This window comes from Oncorhynchus clarkii, chromosome 28 (assembly GCF_045791955.1).
Source record: "Oncorhynchus clarkii lewisi isolate Uvic-CL-2024 chromosome 28, UVic_Ocla_1.0, whole genome shotgun sequence".
NCBI classification, from domain to species: Eukaryota; Metazoa; Chordata; class Actinopteri; order Salmoniformes; family Salmonidae; genus Oncorhynchus; species Oncorhynchus clarkii.
Genome location: NC_092174.1, coordinates 41,860,221 through 41,875,071, shown reverse-complemented (window position 1 = coordinate 41,875,071; position 14,851 = coordinate 41,860,221). Strand labels below are relative to the sequence as shown.

At 43.8% G+C, this 14,851-nt stretch overlaps 1 protein-coding gene and 1 pseudogene across 1 annotated transcript; both read right to left on the bottom strand.

The window, feature by feature from the left end:
* Positions 1 to 2,119: 2,119 nt before the first annotated feature.
* LOC139387502 (anti-dorsalizing morphogenic protein) lies at positions 2,120 to 4,116 on the bottom strand. Its single transcript, XM_071133764.1, is given in 5 exon segments — positions 2,120 to 2,541; positions 2,793 to 2,988; positions 3,129 to 3,251; positions 3,372 to 3,508; positions 3,744 to 4,116. Coding segments are annotated over 5 exon segments (1,251 nt in total).
* Positions 4,117 to 7,449: 3,333 nt separating this feature from the next.
* LOC139386791 (uncharacterized) lies at positions 7,450 to 12,134 on the bottom strand (annotated as a pseudogene).
* Between the last annotated feature and the right edge of the window lie 2,717 nt (positions 12,135 to 14,851).

Genomic DNA, 14,851 nt, shown 5'->3' with positions numbered 1-14,851 from the left:
ACCTGGCGGTTAAGGGCATTGGGCCAGTAACTGTAAGGTTGCTGGTTTAAATCCCTGAGTCGACTATGTGGAAAATCTGCCAATGTGCCCTTGAGCAATGCACTTGACCATATTTGCTCGTATGTGTACACTGCTACAGTACACACGGTCACCTATACAGATGCATTATAGCATATAATGCTAATTATAAGAATTACATTATAGCATAATGTGTAATATATATAGCATAATATTGCATAATATTGTAGCATAATGTGTGATATATACATATATACTGTATATATATATATGTTACTGATACAGTATAATATATATATATATATATATATATATCAGTTGCTTATCAACAGATAGTTTTTTGATAGTGTAGAGCATCTACAGATGGACTATCTAGACACCTGCTTATCGAACGACAAAAAACAGCCACCAGACAATTATTAATTCTCCACCAAACGTTACAGTTGGCACTATACATTGGGGCAGGCAGCATTCTCCTGGCATTCACCAAACCCAGATTCGGCCGTTGGACTGCCAGATGGTGAAGTGTGATTTGTCAATCCAGAGAATTCATTTCCACTGCTCCAGAGTCCAATGGGGCCGCGCTTCACACAACTCCAGCCGACGCGTGGCATTGCCCATGGTGATCTTAGGCTTGAGTGCGGCTGCTCGGCCATTGAAACACATTTCATGAAGCTCCTGACAAAGAGTTGTGCTGACCTTGGAACTCGGTAGTCAGTGTTGCAACCGAGGACAGACGATTTTTACACGCTCCAGCACTTGGCGGTCATGTTCTGTGAGCTTGTGTGGGTTACCATTTCGCGGCTGAGCCGTTGTTTCTCCTAGACGTTTCCACTTCACAATAACAGCACTTACAGTTGACTGGGGCAGCTCTAGCAGGGCAGAAATTTGACGAACTGACTTGTTGGAAAGGTGTCAGCCTATGACGGTGCCATGTTGAAAGTAACTGAGCTCTTCAGTAAGGCCATTCTATTGCCAGTGTTTGTCTATGGAGATTGCATGGCTGTGTGCACGATTTTATACACCTGTCAGCAATGAGTGTGGCTGAAATAGCCAAATTCACTCATTTGAAGGGGTGTCCACATACATATGTATATATAGTGTATATCATAGATTGTGTAATTATAGCATATAGCATTATATATTCCTGTATATTGATGGACATCTTTAATTACTAATCACTGAATCAGTCTGACAGTGACTTTGGTATAAAGGAATGTCCTATTCACACTCAGAGCAGAGCAGACCTGCCCCAGTTTAGGTCACTGTTTTTTCTCCATTCAAGGCTTCATCTAACCCTTAATGAAGACAGCTGTGACGTGTGGTGCTTTCTGTTCTCCAGCAAGGTGCCAGGCCATCATCTGTACGACTACACCGGCATGTAGGATAGATAGGTCCGCAACAGAATGCTGTCTTCATCAGGCAAGCCATGGATATAGCTAGGAAGGTTTTCTAAATATAGAAGGCCCCCCTTCTTGATATTAGTGGTTAGTAGTTAATGTTTCTCAGTATACTCATTCTGTCAAACAATTTATTTATTTTTTTCGCACAATTTATTAAAATGTTATAATAGTTCACAATCATCAATCATTTAATATACACATTTACATCTGTCACAGGAAATCAAGTCATGCCCTGTCATATATTATAATTTCTACCTATTTACATATGTTACACGTAGGACTCTGCCTGCATACTGCTTCATCTTCATCTTCATCGCTGAGTGTAAGAGGCGGTTTTATACCAACACCTAGACTGAAATCTGATTTTAATATTTGTCCTCCTTTGCTTTGACACAATACACCTTGGTCAGCGTTGTACAGCACCAGCCCTGTGGCAGTCATCCATCCACACAGAGCACAGTCGCATTCAGTTGGGCGCAAGATTACACAACAATCAAATAGAAATATATCACATCTAACAAGCATCATTCTCTGTCATGTAGAAGGGTGTGAGCTCTATACAAGACATTTCTTTTCTGTGAGGTTTGCAGCGTTGTGCCCTCCTGAATGAGATATACTGCTGCTCCGTGTCAGCCATCTTGGTTTAGCGCAGTCACCCCCCCCCCCCCCCCCCCCCCCCGTCTGTCCGTCCGTCCAGCTCAATGGCAGCCGCAGCTTCCTGCCACCATGTCATCATACTGCTTCAGCACCACATTCTCGTCATCATCAAAATACAGCAGGTTGATGGAGAAGAGCTTGTCTGGCGCGCAGCACGGCGTTTCAATGCCTTTAGTCAGCTTCAGAGCGTTGATGATAGACTGGACGGTGGCGTGGTTAGTGGGTCTCATGTTCTGGCCCAGGGGGAAGGGGCAGGAGCCCTTACAGTGGTAGGCATTGTACCCCCGAGGCGACACGATCCACCCGGACCAGCCGATCTCCTCGAAGTCCACGTAGAGTGGCAGGCGCTGGCACGTCCTCTTCTCTACGTCCTCGTCATAATCCAGGGAGCGGGCGCTGCGGTGGAAGCCTGGGGTGTTGGGGAGGTTGGACAGGCCAGGGACAGCTGGGGTCTCATTGGGATCTGGATAGAGAAAATGTAGAGTTGGTTTGGGAAATGTGGTTCCGTTTGAACTGAATACACACTCAATTAAGATGATTGATACTATTGATATTAGGTTCAACAGAAAAAAATAGAGTAGCAATACTGATAAAAGTACAAATAAACGATGATGTATTATGACAGAGACCATCATGTTGTGTTAATACACCATTAAAATAAAAAAAAATACAGTAATAACACATTAATAATAACTCGATTGTGTGTTAGGCTACCTTTGACTGTATTATCCAGAGCGGCTGCACGGCGGCCATCGTCAGTGAACAGCACCAGCATGGGCTGCTTGCTTTTATGGTGGTTACGGCCTGAAGAAAAACGCACCACCTTCTCATCCATCTGGCTTCCTCCCAGGGTCTGCACTGTGACCAGAAGACCCAGGTTATTGCCCTCAACAGCCATCCAGGAACGCACCTTTATAGGGAGAGAGTTATTTTGGGTTAGGGGTGGATGGATGGATGGATGGATGGATGGATGGATGGATGGATGGATGGATGGATGGATGGTGGATGGATGGATGAATTTATGGATGAATGGATGGATGACATACTTACAGCTTGTGTAATGGTGAACACTTCCCAGCCAGTGGAGGGGACAGGGATCAGTCTGGAAGACAGCAGCTTCTTCCCCTGAGTAATGTTCATTTTGCTGCTATCCAGAAGCTGGTAGACACTGACCTATAGGGAATGAATGGATTCATCATTAGCTTTGAGTAGCTTACTTTTGAGGAGTCAAAGGACAGTTGAGCCTCTGCACGTCTGCCTATATATATAAAAGGGTCACATTGAGTTTTATACCTGACAGAAGTGATATCTATTGAATGTTGCAGAAACCTGAGGCCGCAGCTTGAAGAGATGGAGTTCCGCGGTTAGAACCTTCTCACTACTGGCCACCATGGACAAGTTGAACAGGAACTCGATTTGTTCACTGTGCACTGTGTGCGGGAAGGATAATACTTATTGTCAAAATGAGTACGCAAAAGTGCCCCGATAAGACTTAAAATGTGAGCCTAATACGTGCGTAATATCATGCGTAAAATACGAATTATTTTGTAAACATTGCATAAGGTGAATCATAGGACTGGCGGGTGCAATAGCGATACAGGTATAGGTCTAACCTAATATAACTGATCTATCGACAGGGTCGAGGTTAAAATATCTAAATATTACGTTTGTCGAAGAAGCTGCGTACTGTATTCCCCTCCAGAATGTAGGGGTCCTTGGTAACTCCGTCCACATCTGCGACAGTGTTGTACAGGTCGACCATGTACTGAGGCGGCTGCTTGTCGCCCCGGAGGAGAGGAGCATCCTCCATCCCAAACACCTCCAGTAGCCTCTTGATAGCTGCAGAACGCACTTCTTCAGACTCGTTCTCCATGGAAAAGTGGCTTTCCAAATAATTTAGTGATGATCTTGCAGTAGCCATGCTCACTAACGTGGCAATGGCAGTGATCATAGCAACAGGTAACATCTCAGAGATAAGGTAATGGTACATGCTTCTTGTTGTGGGTCCTTGGAGCATCTATGTCTTGTTCTCTAGCATGCAGTAGAAGTCCGAAGTTGGAGTGACTGGAGAGCTTTGGAAGCTTCAGGTTTTATATCAAATGCTACAGCATTGGCTACGGTGTCCCTAAACCCTCGGACAACAGCCATAAAATATGCTATTTAGTCGCACATGTAAATCAACAATCAGCGAATGTAAAGCAAGGCTAATGGTATGGTTAACAAGGTGTGAACAGATTGTAGATTTAATTGAAACGGTATTCTCAACATCTAACGAGAAAATTGCAATTGAACAACTTTTCCTTTGAATAATAACTCGTGACTAATATATTAGATATATAATATCACTACAAAATATTTTAATGGTATTTAGGGACAAATTAAAGCTTTCAATCGTATAGAAAATATCGAGAAAATTGTCAAACCTCTCTGAGGACAGCACAGCCAAGGATGTTTGCTCACCGTAGGAGGTTAACCGCCTTATAATGGATCCATTAATTTCGACAAATGGGTATAATTTGGCAACGACACCTACTTCTATGAACAGAAAGGGAAGTCTTCCTAGTTGGGGATGTTCCCATTTGAATCATATATAGGCTTCATCACACCTGGTCAAATACAGCCACAACTGTTATGGTCCCTATACTCCAGTTACAATCATTGAACCCATCTCGAAATATACAAATGTGTCATTTAATTGGTGTGGATAAAATGAGGCTTAGGTGTACTCTCGTGGATTTAAGGGATACATTACAGTGGACTGTTTTCATTCTAACATGCAATTACGCGTTTTTATATCCGGCCTGGAGCATTCTTGTAAAATATTTTGAATTCACTTTTTTCGATTGCCAATCTTGTGTGGCAAACGAATGAGTTGTGTTGCAATCATGTAGTCAGTCTCACATGTTCAGCCTTTATCAACTTTTCAAACCCTCTCTTTTTTATACATATGATCTATTTACGCAACACACCTTCATACAAACAGCACAATTAATATATAGTATTATCAATGTATTACCTACGTAACGTATTTATAATTGATCACGAATGAGAGTTAGGATATAAGAAGCTACAATGTGAATATTTACGCATCAACGACTTTGTGCATCTTAGGTGTCTTTCATTTCATTACGCGTGGCTTTTTAGTAAATTGTGAGAAATTCACAGTCCTTTTAAGATGAAGAATTTGTAACCACTTGGGTGGTAGCAAACAACAAAATACCTTTCAAGACACTCGTACCTTGCAATCTCTAAAGAGAAGCCTTTCAAAAAACATGTTCTATCGCTTATTTACTACATATGACACGTAATCCCTAAAGCCATAACATGTCTTGAGGAAAAAAAGAGAGCCCATGTTACAAACTGAAACCGTTGTTTTAGGCAACTATTTACACACGTGTGCCCCTTCAAACAGATATTGTCCGAATGTTTCCCTCAGATCACTATTTAAATGGCTCGATTATAATTTTGTTATATTATGTTTAATCCCTAACTATTGTCATTTAAAAGTTCTAAATTAGCATTTTGGCATGCTGCACAATATGGATTCCATAGGCATGACAATGAGCAATGTGAATTGTAAGTTAGTACAGTCAAGCATTTGTTGAAGAGATAAGTAGTTTGTGTCATTGATTCTTCATTGATTTTCCGGGTTTTAAAATAATAATTTAAAAAATCACCTTTATTTGACCAGGTAGGCCAGTTGAGAACAAGTTCTCATTTACAACTGCGACCTGGCCAAGATAAAGCAAAGCAGTTCGACACACTGATGATGCCTGATATCCAGTTGATTCATGGTTTTGGAATACATTTTATCTACAAAATAATTTTTGACATATAACACAAGAATAGCATCAGCAAAGTGTTGCATTCAGAGACATCTGGTAGCTGTGGAAGTATGGTAATACCAATTGACTCAACATAGGCCTAGACTGAAGCTTAGAAACAGGTAGAGCTGAAGGTCCTAAAACAAGTCGAAGATCTTAACCACAAAGATACTCCATGTATATCAGACAGGACTGGTATATGTATAAGTCCAGAGGTTAAAACTCCATTTAGCATGTCAAAGTGGTACTGCAGCCATATAAATAAATTTCTACGGGGGTTGTTTCTGAACCGGATGTTACAGACTTCTGCAAGACAGTCATAGGGGGTGGTGGTGTGTGTATTCTCTAGTAGAGGACTGGGGATGGTGGTGTGTGTATTCTCTAGTAGAGGACTGGGGGTGGTGGTGAGTGTATTCTCTAGTAGAGGACTGGGGATGGTGGTGTGTGTATTATCTAGTAGAGGACTGGGGGTGGTGGTGTGTGTATTCTCTAGTAGAGGACTGGGGATGGTGGTGTGTGTATTCTCTAGTAGAGGACTGGGGATGGTGGTGTGTGTATTCTCTAGTAGAGGACTGGGGATGGTGGTGTGTGTATTCTCTAGTAGAGGACTGGGGATGGTGGTGAGTGTATTCTCTAGTAGAGGACTGGGGATGGTGGTGTGTGTATTCTCTAGTAGAGGACTGGGGATGGTGGTGTGTGTATTCTCTAGTAGAGGACATAATATAGAGGACTGGGGATGGTGGTGAGTGTATTCTCTAGTAGAGGACTGGGGATGGTGGTGTGTGTATTCTCTAGTAGAGGACTGGGGATGGTGGTGTGTGTATTCTCTAGTAGAGGACTGGGGATTGTGGTGTGTGTATATAGGGATGGTGGTGTGTGTATTCTCTAGTAGAGGACTGGGGATGGTGGTGTGTGTATTCTCTAGTAGAGGACTGGGGATGGTGGTGTGTGTATTCTCTAGTAGAGGACTGGGGATGGTGGTGTGTGTATTCTCTAGTAGAGGACTGGGGATGGTGGTGTGTGTATTCTCTAGTAGAGGACTGGGGATGGTGGTGTGTGTATTATCTAGTAGAGGACTGGGGATGGTGGTGTGTGTATTCTCTAGTAGAGGACTGGGGATGGTGGTGTGTGTATTCTCTAGTAGAGGACTGGGGATGGTGGTGTGTGTATTCTCTAGTAGAGGACTGGGGATGGTGGTGTGTGTATTATCTAGTAGAGGACTGGGGATGGTGGTGTGTGTATTCTCTAGTAGAGGACTGGGCATGGTGGTGAGTGTATTCTCTAGTAGAGGACTGGGGATGGTGGTGTGTGTATTCTCTAGTAGAGGACTGGGGGTGGTGGTGAGTGTATTCTCTAGTAGAGGACTGGGGATGGTGGTGTGTATTCTCTAGTAGAGGACTGGGGGTGGTGGTGTGTGTATTCTCTAGTAGAGGACTGGGGATGGTGGTGTGTGTATTATCTAGTAGAGGACTGGGGATGGTGGTGTGTGTATTCTCTAGTAGAGGACTGGGCATGGTGGTGAGTGTATTCTCTAGTAGAGGACTGGTTCAGGACTGGCAGAGACAGGAAGAGCTGGAGAAGACTGTGCTGGTCTTGCCATGCTGGTTGAGGAATATGTGGCTGTCGTAGCCCAGAGGGACACAAGATTTAGTGGGTCTCTCAGCCCACAGATGGCATACTTCTGAATCAGAGGGGCTCCTGCAATACAGAGTGAAACAAGGTTATAAGAAGGTGAAGTGCTGTTGTGAAAAACCATGCATTTAATCCATAACCAAATATATCCCAGAGACATCTAGGTCTGTGTTTTGCTGCATGATTTCCAAGAGTAAACACATTTCTCAAACATACACTTTCTCATCAAACCTGTTCACCAGAAAAAAATATAGGTCTCTACGCAATATAAGCCTATCACTACAATATATGCAACAATCACAAACTGAGGACACTTGGAGGGAGTGTGAAGAAGAAACCAAACCAAACAAGTGGTATTTAAACAACAGCAGCCTAACTTTATGGGTGTAGCAAAGTGTTAGAGCTAACAGCTAGCAGGCAGTTGTTATGAGAGGAGATGCGAGGCAGGAGGAGGCGAGCTGGGGAACTGCAGGGAGGAAGAGGAGGAGGAGAGCTGGGGAACTGCAGGGAGGAAGAGGAGGAGGAGAGGAGAACTGGGGTACTGAAGGGAGGAAGAGGAGGAGGAGGAGAGGAGAGCTAGGGTGCTGCAGGGAGGAAGAGGAGGAGGAGAGCTGGGGTGCTGCAGGGAGGAAGAGGAGGAGGAGAGGAGAACTGGGGTGCTGAAGGCAGGAAGAGGAGGAGGAGGAGGAGAGGAGAACTGGGGTACTGAAGGGAGGAAGAGGAAGAGGAGAGGAGAACTGGGGTGCTGAAGGCAGGAAGAGGAAGAGGAGGAGAGGAGAGCTAGGGTGCTGCAGGGAGAAAGAGGAGGAGAGGAGAGCTGGGGTGCTGCAGGGAGGAAGAGGAGGAGGAGAGCTGGGGTACTGTAAGGAGGGAGGGTGGGAGAGAGCAGCTGTGTTCTAGTTGACCTGAGAAGACAGCGGTATCCTGCGGTGCAGCCTCCCAAACATCTGCCCACATCTATTTCCTGTTGAGACATTAGCAACACAGAGAAAAGGCCATCTATTATCTACTTCACTTGCTTTGGCAATGTTAACATACGTTTCCCATGCCAATAAAGCCCCTTGAATTGAATTGAAAAGTCCATCAGCAATCAGCTCACCACAGGCCGGCCCACCAGCAGGGAGATCTACTAAACGTGATTTGACACCTGCAGGGTCCATTTGTGTTTGCTCTCCTCACACCTTTGTGAGAGTGGGTGGCAGACAGCTTTATGTGCTTAAACACTCAGACAGACACAGGAGTTAGATGAGTAAAATACTCTAACGACACGTGGCTGTCTTTCTTCTCTTTCTACGTTCACATTTAACAAAAATATAGATATTTATTTTAGTTATTTTAACCTTTATTTAACTAGGCAATATGTGTAACCATGAGTAATGTTTTATTTCATTTTCTCCTAAACCAAGACATAGTCTCTTTAAATCCCTCCAGTCGGACATCATAAAGACAGTGATTACAATAATTTCCATATTCAAACAAACTCACTGAAGTCATGGCCAGTACATACAGTATCTCCCTGCCAAGAAGACCGCGTGATAAAGCCATTCCAACATTCAGTTCATCCTGTGTTGGCTTATGTGTATAAAGATAACACAACACCTAACCTTGTCAACCTACAGCGTTTCACGCCTGCTGTATCTCTCTGTCTGTGTGGTGCCAAACAGTGGGGAGTGGATTGGATTGGATGTGCAGGGGAAATGGATCTATAAGCTTTGACTTCCAGATGGAATCTCTAACTTCCTCTACTTTCTTATCACTCATATGAATTAGATCAGGCTAGGGGCTGGATTGAACCGTAGCGCCCGAAGATCTGCAACTGTAGCGCGCTTGAAATTTAAAGGTGATTTCCAATTGAGCTGACATAGACAGCGTTTACCGAGAATGGATCCTCTGCGAACGTGGAAACATTGTCTTTACATGTAATGGTGATCTTTTGAGCTACTGATTCAATTCAGACCTAGAGCTAATTATAGTCCTTTAGCCCAGGTCTTTAAAGTTTATTATTAAAATTAGGGCAAAGTAGAGAGGAAAAAATATGTTCTCAGGGAGGCAACGGATAAGAGAAAATAGTGGCGGTTTTACTGGGTTTTATCTTTGCTATTTTTGGAGATCATTATTAAAATGATCCAAGATTCAGAGAGGTAGAAACACAGGACACCGTCTGCAACGTGAGCTCACCTTGAGTTTCTCCTCTTTGACTCCGTCGTCATCGTAGACTATTTCATAGTAGAACTCTATGTAAGGAACTCTGAAGGACCTCTCCTTCAGCTCACAAGTCTCCACTGTCTGGACCAGGTCTACCATGTTAGGGGTCTCCACCAAGGGCAGAGTCAAACTCAGTGGGCACGCAGGAGAACCCATCTGAGAAAAATACATTATAATATAACAATATATCATATCTGCACTTTTGGCAGACGCTTTTATCCAAAGCGACTTGCTGTCATGCATGCTTACATACATTTTACGTATGGTGGTGCTGGGGAATTATGTATTCAATTAGGATGTTATTAATTATTACATTATTATGGCTGATTATAACCAGTGACATTATGGCTGCTCATGACCAGTGACATTATGGTTTTGTAATGAGGTCTGTGTATAGCTTGTGTAGAGGAGTCAGGCGCAGGACAGCAGATATGAGTAAATAAAAGTAATTTACTCAAAAATAGACAAAATACAATACAATAAAGCGAGCCCACATAACAAACCATATTACATACAAACAATTAGCGATGGCTAGAAGTCACCTCCGAACCCAAACGCCGCCCGAACAAGGAGAGTCGTGACAGGTTGCTTATGACCAGTGACTTTATGGCTGCTTATGTGACAATCTGAACATGATAATGCATCATGATACTCAGTTGATACTCAGTTGTTCTGTTTCGTGCACTTTGAGGTCATTCACATGACAAGACAATATTTTTCTATTGGGCCCTATAGCCTCTGTGGCTACCATTTAATTATCAGTGTGCACATTAATTCAAGATGTGAATAATGATTGATTGACATTAACTCAATGAACGATTGTTGAGACTGCAATAAGTTATATGACATAAATAAAATAGCAATTTATAACAAATGTATAACACATAATATATAAATGATAAAATGTTCAGCTTCAGGCTACAGGTAAATGCAGGGAAAGGCATGAAAATTGTGCCACTTTTGTGCGCACAAATGTTTTCCGAATTTAACCTTTTTACTCAAATCTCCCATTGACATCAGTGCATGTTTAAACAAATTGAATGTTTTTGTACACTCTTCCCAAATGTTTAGGGAAGGATACACACCTGGCGAACCTTTCGAACAGGAACAGCTTCCCACATCAATGACCGTCTCGTATGGCGTCTCAAAGAAGTACGTAATTAAGCACGCGAACCCAGACACATTGTGTCCGTCTGTTTTCACAATGGCATTCCTCTATGACCTCCACCCCCAGGGGACCCTGGAACAGCAACACCCTGTCCACCCTCAACCCGGTCGGCTCACAGTTATGGTTCACCCCGCAGGTTGGAAACTGGCCAGAAGTCTCGGCACTGGTTGGAGTGGAAGGTTTCGCACACCCTCACTTTTTAAAAAAGAAACAAAGACAAGCGACGTCGTTATTCTGGGACTAGTTTGATATTTATATATAGATCTGGAACGAATATGTATGTTTCCGAATGTAATAGCAAATGTATTTGTTGTTTATTCATAAAATTCCCAAATTAGTAGGGCTTTATTCTTTACTGACAGTGATGAATTTGGAGCGCTCTCTTGTGGTCGTTTTAGGAAACTACTCCTGAGGTATTCCAGTATGGAGGAGTGTTTGGTCTGCTGTGATCTTCCAGCCTCGTGTGATGTCCTGCTGGAACACATAAAGTTACAGTGTTTCATTCTATATAGTGTTTCAGTCTATATAGTGTTTCATTCTATATAGTGTTTCATTCTATATAGTGTTTCATTTTATATAGTGTTTAATTCTATATAGTGTTTCAGTCTATATAGTGTTTCATTCTATATAGTGTTTCAGTCTTTATAGTGTTTCATTCTATATAGTGTTTCAGTCTATATAGTGTTTCATTCTATATAGTGTTTCATTCTATATAGTGTTTCAGTCTATATAGTGTTTCATTCTATATAGTGTTTAATTCTATATAGTGTTTAATTCTATATAGTGTTTCATTCTATATAGTGTTTCAGTCTATATAGTGTTTCATTCTATATAGTGTTTCATTCTATATAGTGTTTCAGTCTATATAGTGTTTAATTCTATATAGTTTTTCATTCTATACAGTGTTTAATTCTATATAGCGTTTCATTAACCATTCAACTGACAAATATAGTTATTATATAATTATATATATTAATATTGAATATAATAGATATGATAAAACAAGGGTGATGGCATTCAAGGGACACTGCTGCCCTCGCATGATGCTATAGTGTTACTGCTGTCCCCATTACTGATGTCCCCATTACTGCTGTCCCCATTACTGCTGTCCCTGATGTCCCCATTACTGCTGTCCCCATTACTGCTGTCCCCATTACTGATGTCCCCATTACTGCTGTCCCCATTACTGATGTCCCCATGGTGCTTTACTGCTACTGCTGTCCCCATTACTGCTGTCCCATTACTGATGTCCCCTTATCAGCTGTCCCCATTACTGCTGTCCCATTACTGCTGTCCCATTACTGCTGTCCCATTACTGATGTCCCCTTATCAGCTGTCCCCATTACTGCTGTCCCATTACTGCTGTCCCATTACTGATGTCCCCTTATCAGCTGTCCCCATTACTGCTGTCCCATTACTGCTGTCCCATTACTGATGTCCCCTTATCAGCTGTCCCCATTACTGCTGTCCCATTACTGCTGTCCCCATTACTGATGTCCCCTTATCAGCTGTCCCCATTACTGCTGTCCCATTACTGGTGTCCCATTACTGATGTCCCCTTATCAGCTGTCCCCATTACTGCTGTCCCATTACTGCTGTCCCCATTACTGATGTCCCCTTATCAGCTGTCCCCATTACTGCTGTCCCATTACTGCTGTCCCATTACTGGTGTCCCATTACTGATGTCCCCTTATCAGCTGTCCCATTACTGCTGTCCCATTACTGCTGTCCCATTACTGGTGTCCCATTACTGCTGTCCCATTACTGCTGTCCCCATTACTGATGTCCCCTTATCAGCTGTCCCATTACTGCTGTCCCATTACTGCTGTCCCCATTACTGATGTCCCCTTATCAGCTGTCCCATTACTGCTGTCCCATTACTGCTGTCCCCATTACTGATGTCCCCTTATCAGCTGTCCCCATTACTGCTGTCCCATTACTGCTGTCCCCATTACTGATGTCCCCTTATCAGCTGTCCCCATTACTGCTGTCCCATTACTGCTGTCCCATTACTGATGTCCCCTTATCAGCTGTCCCATTACTGCTGTCCCATTACTGCTGTCCCATTACTGATGTCCCCTTATCAGCTGTCCCCATTACTGCTGTCCCATTACTGCTGTCCCCATTACTGATGTCCCCTTATCAGCTGTCCCCATTACTGCTGTCCCATTACTGCTGTCCCATTACTGATGTCCCTTATCAGCTGTCCCATTACTGCTGTCCCATTACTGCTGTCCCATTACTGATGTCCCCTTATCAGCTGTCCCATTACTGCTGTCCCATTACTGCTGTCCCATTACTGCTGTCCCATTACTGCTGTCCCCATTACTGCTGTCCCATTACTGCTGTCCCCATTACTGCTGTCCCATTACTGCTGTCCCCATTACTGCTGTCCCATTACTGCTGTCCCATTACTGCTGTCCCATTACTGCTGTCCCATTACTGCTGTCCCCATTACTGATGTCCCCTTATCAGCTGTCCCCATTACTGCTGTCCCATTACTGCTGTCCCATTACTGCTGTCCCCATTACTGCTGTCCCCTTATCAGCTGTCCCCTTATCAGCTGTCCCCATTACTGCTGTCCCATTACTGATGTCCCATTACTGATGTCCCCTTATCAGCTGTCCCCATTACTGATGTCCTCTTATCAGCTGTCCCCATTACTGATGTCCCCTTATCAGCTGTCCCCATTACTGCTGTCCCATTACTGCTGTCCCCATTACTGATGTCCCCTTATCAGCTGTCCCCATTACTGCTGTCCCATTACTGCTGTCCCCATTACTGATGTCCCCTTATCAGCTGTCCCATTACTGCTGTCCCATTACTGCTGTCCCATTACTGATGTCCCCTTATCAGCTGTCCCCATTACTGCTGTCCCATTACTGCTGTCCCATTACTGATGTCCCATTACTGATGTCCCCATTACTGCTGTCCCCATTACTGCTGTCCCCATTACTGATGTCCCCATTACTGCTGTCCCCATTACTGATGTCCCCTTATCAGCTGTCCCCATTACTGCTGTCCCCATTACTGCTGTCCCCATTACTGATGTCCCCATTACTGATGTCCCCATTACTGCTGTCCCCATTACTGCTGTCCCCATTACTGCTGTCCCCATTACTGATGTCCCCATTACTGATGTCCCCATTACTGCTGTCCCCATTACTGATGTCCCCATTACTGATGTCCCCATTACTGATGTCCCCATTACTGCTGTCCCCATTACTGCTGTCCCATTACTGCTGTCCCCATTACTGATGTCCCCATTACTGATGTCCCCATTACTGCTGTCCCCATTACTGCTGTCCCATTACTGCTGTCCCCATTACTGCTGTCCCCATTACTGATGTCCCATTACTGATGTCCCATTACTGCTGTCCCATTACTGCTGTCCCCATTACTGCTGTCCCATTACTGATGTCCCATTACTGCTGTCCCCATTACTGCTGTCCCATTACTGATGTCCCATTACTGCTGTCCCATTACTGCTGTCCCATTACTGATGTCCCATTACTGCTGTCCCATTACTGCTGTCCCATTACTGCTGTCCCATTACTGATGTCCCATTACTGATGTCCCATTACTGATGTCCCTTTATCAGCTGTCCCATTACTGCTGTCCCCATTACTGCTGTCCCCATTACTGCTGTCCCCATTACTGCTGTCCCCATTACTGCTGTCCCCATTACTGCTGTCCCATTACTGCTGTCCCCATTACTGATGTCCCATTACTGATGTCCCCTTACTGATGTCCCCTTATCAGCTGTCCCATTACTGCTGTCCCCATTACTGATGTCCCATTACTGCTGTCCCCATTACTGATGTCCCATTACTGCTGTCCCCATTACTGCTGTCCCCATTACTGATGTCCCATTACTGATGTCCCCTTATCAGCTGTCCCCATTACTGCTGTCCCATTACTGCTGTCCCCATTACTGATGTCCC